Source organism: Oncorhynchus mykiss, chromosome 30 (assembly GCF_057628025.1).
Source record: "Oncorhynchus mykiss isolate SJ-2025 chromosome 30, ASM5762802v1, whole genome shotgun sequence".
In the NCBI taxonomy this organism is placed as follows: Eukaryota; Metazoa; Chordata; class Actinopteri; order Salmoniformes; family Salmonidae; genus Oncorhynchus; species Oncorhynchus mykiss.
In genome coordinates, this window is record NC_143051.1 from 37596877 (window position 1) to 37605427 (window position 8551).

Genomic DNA, 8551 nt, shown 5'->3' on the forward strand with positions numbered 1-8551 from the left:
ATTGTGTAGTGGCTTTGCTGGGGGGGGGGGGGGGGGGCACCAAGCGCCACTGCGCATGATAATGCACATGCACACGGCCGATGTCGCAAGGATCTGTATACAACTCCTGGAAGCGGAAAATGTCTCAGTTCTTCACTGGCCTGCATACTCACCAGACATGTCAAAAGGCCTTGCATTGTCCAAGCAGAGGCTTTTACACTGGGTTGTGAACATCCTCAGTCAGGCCTACAAGGGAGAAGGGCTCCCTGGTCCCAGAAGGTGTGATATGTCACTCGGCCAGAATTGGTGCCTCATTCTGAGCTGCGCTGAATGACATCCCCCTGAATGAGACAGGCAGACCTGCTACAATCAGGGCAACTCTAGTCCTCATGGGCCTGATTGGTGTAACACTTTTTCTCCATCCCTAGCAAACACAGCTGATTAATCAAATTGCATTCTAAACTGAAGATCATGATTAGTTGATTATTTGAGTCAGGTGTTAGCTGGGGCGACACTGTGACCCAATCAGGCCCCGAGGACTGGAATTGCCACATGGGCATCACACTGCACGTTCTCAAAGTTTTACAAGGTCAACGTTGCATCCTGCCACAGCGTGGACCAACATACGGTTTAATATGAACCGCGGGGGAACATCCTCCCAAGCGGTCACGCCACCGGTGTAACTTTAATATGAATTACTCGACCTGTGCGGAGCACAAGGGACATAATCCATACTTTCCACCGTACTGACCGTGTTCCAGGTATTCGTAGAATCATAGTTACATTCGTAACTTTGTTGCGTTCATATTTTTGTTCAATGTATTTAAAAAGTCATTTTGCATAAAGATATTGAAAAAAAATCTTTCACTTTCATCCATAGCAATGGGATGTATCCCCCCCACCAAATTAGTGCACTAAACCTTTACTCCTGTATGAGTGGAGAAAAATATAAATTCCCTTAGAAGCAGAACATAAACCAAGAAGACACACATAATACTGCAATGTCAACAACTTTACAAATATTTTACAAGCTATAGCAATCCCTCATACCTGACAGTCTCATTTCTAGTTACAATTTTAATCTTTGTGCAATGCTTTCTATCTTACTTCACAATGTAACTTAACAGTACTTTCACTATAGTCCCACAGGCAATCCCCCTTTTCATACAACCATAAGAAAACACCCATAACAGTATAACAAACAGTTGAGTTAAAAATAAACCATTCCCTTTGACAAAAACAGACAGGCTTCTGATCAAACCTGAGATATCTAAATGCAACGAGAGATACAGGTATGTCACATACATTATGTTCAAGACAGGGAAATAACACTCTTTACACTTCTCCCCTTCCATCCATTCCTAAACCCTCTTTCCTTTCTAATAATTTCTTGTCTCCAGTAGCTCTTCCCTTCTTTTCCTTCCACTCCACCTTTTTAGCACCATCACTGTAGGCAGTGTGTCATAACACTTAGGTTTGGAGACATAAAATGGAACACTGAGACACATGGCTAACACTCTAAAAACGTAAGGCATGATTTCTACTGCAGCGGTCTGCCGGGTAGCTTAGCAACAGCAACGACCACCATAAGGGCTTACTTTATAGGTTAAAAAGACAAAGACATTTGTTACCAGCTATAACCAATGGTAAAAGTCACTCTAGTAAAAGAGATGAACTGGGCTGTGGGTCTGAAAATGAACAGGACGTCACTCAGTCAGGCACTGTTGTGTGGTACTTTCTTAGGTATGTGTAGGTAAAGCACAGACATGGATACACATGTAACAGTAGGTACACGTGGGTTTTTAGTGTAATGATGACGGTATGTTTTGAATCATTCTCACAAACTTAAGAACATAAGGAGAAGTTCACAATGTACTGCAGACAGAGTTAAACTCATATTTCCAGTGTGAATCACACTGCAGCAGTAAAAATGTGAGCGTGTGTTTCACTGTAAAGATTGTATGAAATATGACTGTTCTTGTAATGCTGTTTGGTGGAGTAGTCGGCGCTAAACGAGCCACTTCTCAATGCAGGTGTTGAACACAGTGTCATTGGAGTGCCACTTGATGTGCTCTACTCCAGCCATTGAGCACAGGAACAGGTCCCCACGAGCATTTAGGGTCTTCAGGCCAAACACATCTCTCAAATATAGCTAGTAAAGGGAGGAGACAAATGTAAGGAATCATTATAAGAAGATAAGCATCAAGATGGAATCTTGTGTCATAATTATGCAAAAACATGGTCTAAAATAATACTTACATCCTGGTCCTTTATCTCAACGACAGTCTCGTTGTCATTGTAAAATCCAAACTGACTAAAGAGCAAAAAAAATAAAAAAATAAATGATGTGAACCAGTGAGTGGATGATATTGAATGAAGAGAAATCTCTCTTGGAACACAATGCCTAATGCATTAAAGTGGAGAGAGAATATTTTTCTTACAGCCAATTTAAGATAAACAATACCGTATCTAGCAGATAGAATGGAAACCATGCTTTAGAAGAATATACAGAGTATACCAAACATTGGGAACACCTAACACACAAGGGGTCGAAAGCGTTCCACAGGGATGCAGGACCACGTTGACTCCAATGCTTCCTACAGTGGTGTGAAGTTGGCTGGATGTCCTTTGGCTGGTGGACCATTCTTGATACACACTGGAAACTGTCGAGCGTGAAAACCCAGCAGCACCTACTACCATACCCCGTTCAAAGACAAATCTTTTGTCTTGCCCGTTCACCCTCTGAATGGCACACATACACATTCCATGTCTCAAAGCTTAAAAATCCTTCTTTAACCGGTCTCATCTACACTGATTGAAGTGGACTTAACAAGTGACATCAATAAGGGATCATAGCTTTCACCTGGTCAGCCCATGTCATGGAAAGAGCAGGTGTTTTTTTTAACATTTTGTATACTCTAGGAAAGAGGAAGGATGAACTAGTCACCTGGACTGCCAGGGTGTGATGACTCCATCGTCTGGCCCCCCAATTAAGACCAGCTTCTTGATACGTAGGAAGTTCTTTTTCCACACTGAATGAGAAAGAATATATCCTAACTATATAATATAATTGTAATTACTGACGTAACAACAATACTGTACAATGACCAAAAGGGTCCTATAAAATGCAGAGTACTACAACCAATGACAACGTTGACTCAGCAGCAATAGAGTAGACAGACTAACACCTCTCTGAAATAGTGGATGAATATAAAACCCACAACAAAGGGGACCGACAAGATTCACATTAGCAGCATTGCTGACCTGTTGAATTAGGATTTGACCTCTCACTGTTCAATAAAGCCAGATAATCACTGCCGTTCACATACATGTCCGTGTGATGGGGGTCTGCAAGAGAGAACAAACAGTTTAGTCAAACAATTTTTCACCACGACCAAAGACCCTCAATATATCCACAGTGACTCCTTGGGAAGGTTGAGTGAAGGTACATTTTGTCCTAAACACACTCACCTTTCCAGTAGTTGCAGATGGATATCCTCTGGCCCACTCCAGTGTAGCAGAAATGAAACAGGTTGGACTTCATGAACTGGGGGAAGAGGTACTTTAGGTAGTCTGTGTCTGAACAGAAACACAAGTTAGTTTAATTCAGGCCTCAGCACATATTAGCACAGAACTTCAATGTATCATGTTTCAAACAATCACGTTGGCTGTTGCGCACAAAGATCAAGTTGATGGTTTATAACGAACTCACACCTCCATACTGTCCAGCCTGAGGCGAGGACAAAGAGATGAAGGAGTGGACATTGTGATTAGGGAGAGTGGACAGGATCCCTCTGCAAATCAGTCCACCTGTAACAGAACAAGGGTGAATAGTGGTGTGGAGGCTGTGCTTTGGCAAAGTGGGTGGGGTTATATCCTGCCTGTTTGGCCCTGTCCGGGAGTATTGTCGGATGGGACCACAGTGTCTCCCGACACCCTCCTCTCAGCCTCCAGTATTTATGCTGCAGTAGTTTGTGTCAGGAGGCTAGGGTCAGTCTGTTATATCTGGAGTATTTCTCCTGTCTTATCCGGTGTCCTGTGTGAATTTAAGTATGCTCTCTCTAATTCTCTCTCTCTCTCGGAGGACCTGAGCCTAGGACCATGCCTCAGGACTACCTGGCCTGATGACTCCTTGCTGTCCCCAGTCCACCTGGCCATGCTGCTGCTCCAGTTTCAACTTTTCTTCCTGCGGATGTGGAACTCTGACCTGTTGACCGGACATGCTACCTGTCCCAGACCTGCTGTTTTCAACTCTCTAGAGACAGCAGGAGCGGTAGAGATACTCTCAATGATCGGCTATGAAAAGCCAACTGACATTTACTCCTGTTTCACCCTCGACAACCACTGTGATTATTATTATTATTATTATTATTTGACCCTGCTGGTAATCTATGAACATTTGAACATCTTGGCCATGTTCTGTTATAATCTCCACCCGGCACAGCCAGAAGAGGACTGGCCACCCCTCATAGCCTGGTTCCTATCTAGGTTTCTTCCTAGGTTCTGGCCTTTCTAGGGAGTTTTTCCTAGCCACCGTGCTTCTACACCTGCATTGATTGCTGTTTGGGGTTTTAGGCTGGGTTTCTGTACAGCACTTTGACATCAGCTGATGTAAGGGCTTTATAAATACATTTGATTGATTGAATATAAAGCTGTATTAAAAGAAGATTCAGCATAACACAGTCACACACACACACACACCTTGAGAGTAGCAGATGAAGTGGACCCCATCTGCAGCATTTTGCATGATGGGATAGATGGCTTCCTTGAAGCCCTCCACTTGTTTCCATAGTGGCTGTAAGCTGGAGCTGCGGTCAAACAGGTCGATGACTGACACATTGGTTCCTGGGTGAGACTGTCAGAAGAAGAGGATGGGACAGATTAGAGCACTATAAGCATAGAATTAGAATATACAAATCCTAATTTGAATTGGATCAATGACTATAACAAAGATAGGTTTATTTGGAAGGCTATAAAGCTAGGATTGTCAGAGAAGATGACAAATTAGTCAATACATTAAGTAAAATGTCTCAACTGATTTCAGCATTTCTTATGCAAAAACTAAACTCAGCCAGCAGTTTTGAAAGTGGTGCTCACAAGTCAAAAGTGTTCAGTTTTTTGTGCACTAGGTTCCAGGTAGAACCCTGTGTGGAAAGGGTTCTATATGGAATCGAAAATGGGTTCTTCAAACGGTTCTTGTGTGATATGAAATGTCCTGCAAGTTAAACAAATAAAACAAATAATCAGACCATAGGTAGGTAGACTTAAAGCTGAAATGTGTAACTTTTTGGGCGACCTGACCAAATTCAGTTATAGATATGTAATTCTCATTGAAGGCAAGTCTAAGTGGTACATATGTTCTATGTGCGCTGTTTCTATGCTTCCAGTTCTTAAGTTTAATTTAAGTCTTTTACTTTCAGTTTTGTACACCAGCTTTAAACAGCTGAAAATACAAATAACTTTAGTAATGGAAAAGACTACCATCTACACTGCTGTGACCAATGATTTTCTACACGTTTGTTTTGTCACAAACTGAAATTAGGCAAACTATTCGAATTTTAGCAACCAGGAAACGGCAGAACGTTTTCTGCATATTGCAGCTTAAGTCAACTTTGAATAAGACCAGAATTGAAACTGTACAGCCTACGGACTTTGTTTGATGTCAGTCTTCATTGGAGACTACCTGTGCGGGAGGACATCTGCATGATGGTGCTGCTGGCAGGCTTAAATAATAAAATGTCCAATCAAGTTATTTTTGTTCGCTGTCACAATTTACCATAAGGCAGGGTTCACCAACAGGCAGCATGTGGGACGAATTTTCCCACGGGTGATTTTATTTGTCACGCCAACCTTTCTGAATTGAATGAATTGTTGGATATAAGACTAAAAACACCAGCAAATCAGCTCTTCGTGACTTACATTTTGGAAATCTGTTCCAAGCTATTCCCACCCATAAGAGAGATATGTGATCGTATACAAATGTATAGGAAATTAGAAATTGTGTTTTTGTCAAATATTATATCCGTTTGGGCTTCTTGCAGTTAATTTGAAGTTTGATTGTCCCAGGTACATTTGGTAATTTACTGACAGTCCCTAACTAATCCCATAGGGATATCGAATGTCAAACCAAATTGACCATGGGCATTATGATCGGGTCGCTTTTAGCTGCAATCCTAATTGATGATTACTTGGGTGCTGCCAGCAGGATTCAAATAAACCCAACCCATGGAAAACTGCTACGTACCCTCCATTCAGTTGTGGCTGCTTTGCGTGTTGTATTGTTGTCTCTACCTCCTTGCCCTGCAGTTGCCTGTGCCCAATAATGTTTGTACCATGTTTTGTGCTGCTACCATGTTGTGTTGCTACCATGTTGTCTCTCTTTATGTAGTGTTGTCACTCTTGCCGTGATGTGTGTTTTGTCCTAATATATATATTTTTTAAAGCTTTAATGCCAGCCCCAGCAGGAGGCATTTTGCAATTTGGTTGGTCATCATTGTCAATAAGGATTTGTTCTTAACTGACTTGCCTAGCTAAATAAAGGTTAAATAAATAAACAAATAAAAAATTATTATTACCTGCTGCATTCAAACAGCACTAGACTAAACTTAAATTTCGTCATCCTTGTGTATCGAGAGAAACATGGAAATGCTTTCACTGATTGTACATAAAGGAAGAGAGTACTATCCTGTAGGAACTTAATTTATCCAGCTAATCTGGCCCTGTCTGTCATCCTGTGAACCCCGTTTATTGTTGCTCACGGCTATGTTCCTTATGATTGTTTTCTTGTGCATACACCCAGGCAAAGGGTATCAAAGGCAACATTATGTCAAGAATCTGGCAACAATCAACAGCCTATTTCAGTAGTATTCATGAAGAGCTCAGCTGATTTGACCGGCGACAAACGTTGATTTCATTAGAACATCGCCTACATAGAAGAACAATGTGACACTTATGTAACAGTCCCAGCGAGATTGGAAACACTGAAGCGACCGAAATTACAATAAAAAAAAACACGATTTCGTGCCATTCAAGCAGACCACAGGCATGTTTGATGAGTAAACTTAAGCGCGGGCCCAGGTTACAGCAGCACAATGGAAACCCTAATACAAACAAGTTATAGTTTAAAATACTGATATGGGTCTTAGACATGTTACAATCTATATAATCCAGCCAGCCATATCTGTTCCGTTGTTACATAGCCGAACAGGCGTTTATTATCACCCATATCCAAACTTTCTTGACTTATATTTGTAGCCTGTGTTGGTATATTTTCATGCACTCACCTGATTGATGAAGCTAAGCAACTCCACAAATACCCCGGAGCTGTCGAACAAACCATGGACTATGACCACTGGCTTGTACCCGATGACTGTAGCAACAAGGCAGGCACCAAACAGTGTCCACAACAGCCTCGTCACCCCGCTCTTCCTCCGACTAGAGACGGCAGAGGGCCCTTTCATAGTTATTCTAACAAAACATTAAATCGCGGTAAAAACCAGCGAATACTAAAATATCGTAAACTGTACACAATCTGCCCAACACCGTACTCGGGTTAAAATCGTGCTTGGTTTAGGGGAATTCCTGTTACTTTAGACAATTTTGCAAATAAATAGGTCCTACATAAAATTGCCATCTCATGTGCTACTCTTTACTCTCGTTCCCTTTCTTAAGTCGTGTTATAAATTAAATGAACACCTTGCGAAATTTCTGCATTCACCCTCTGCATATAACAGGTGTTCAGACACAACGCCACTTAATATTTGCTTGGGGGCTTGTTTGTTCCGGTTCTTGATCAAAACCCGACACCGCGCATTAAGTCATTTCCGGTTTCGATAGCTTCTCAAAGGAGCCGCCTGCCCCAACCCTGGCCCCAACTATCCTAGACAGAAAAATAACACCGACACAGAAAAATAACACAATTAGGACGGCAACATTTATTGTAAACAAGTTTGTAGCTCACAGACAGTACATACTCAAATTATAATTCAAGTGCATACGGCCTGGTCATCATACCAAAATACAACTATTGAATGTGTAGCTCAGTTACTATTTTGCTCACCCACAACATTACATCTTCACACAGTATTTACATTTACAAGGGCATTACTGTAGTGGAGTAATAATTATCATATACAGTACCAGTCAAAAGTTTGGACACACCTACTTATTCAAGGGTTTTTCTTTATTTTTACTATTTCCTGGTCGAATTGCTGCAAATAAACCACCAGTGGTGAAAAAAGTACCCAATTTTCATACTTGAGTAAAAGTAAAGATACCTTAATTAAAATAAAATGACTCAAGTAAAAGTAAAAGTCGCCCAATAAAATACTACTTGTGTCAAAGTCTAAAAGTATTTGGTTTTGAACGTACTTAAGATTCAAAAGTAAAAGTATAAATAATTTTAAAAGTCTTATATTAAGCAAACCAGACAACACAATTTTCTTGTTCTTTACATTTACGGATAGTCAGTGTCACAGTTCAACACTCAGACATAATTTACAAACAAAGCATTTGTGTTTATTAAGTCCACCAGATCAGAGGCAGGAGGGATGACCAGGGATGTTCTCTTGAT

General features: G+C 41.2%; 1 protein-coding gene across 2 annotated transcripts; it reads right to left on the reverse strand.

Annotated features, from left to right (window-relative positions):
• Window positions 1-973: 973 nt before the first annotated feature.
• LOC110519740 (lysosomal thioesterase PPT2-A) lies at window positions 974-7798 on the reverse strand. Of its 2 annotated transcripts, none has more exons than XM_036970916.2 (8): window positions 7263-7798; window positions 4681-4834; window positions 3694-3789; window positions 3451-3558; window positions 3244-3327; window positions 2927-3011; window positions 2239-2293; window positions 974-2131 (listed from the first exon to the last, which is right to left on the reverse strand). In XM_036970916.2, exons 1-8 carry the CDS (start codon window positions 7437-7439, stop codon window positions 1988-1990), a joined length of 903 nt encoding a protein of 300 aa, XP_036826811.1. In that variant the 5' UTR covers window positions 7440-7798; the 3' UTR covers window positions 974-1987. The 2 variants fall into 2 exon arrangements, 1 of the variants encoding a protein (XP_036826811.1); XR_016493664.1 differs by having other exon boundaries at window positions 1699-2131; window positions 2239-2721; window positions 7263-7797.
• Between the last annotated feature and the right edge of the window lie 753 nt (window positions 7799-8551).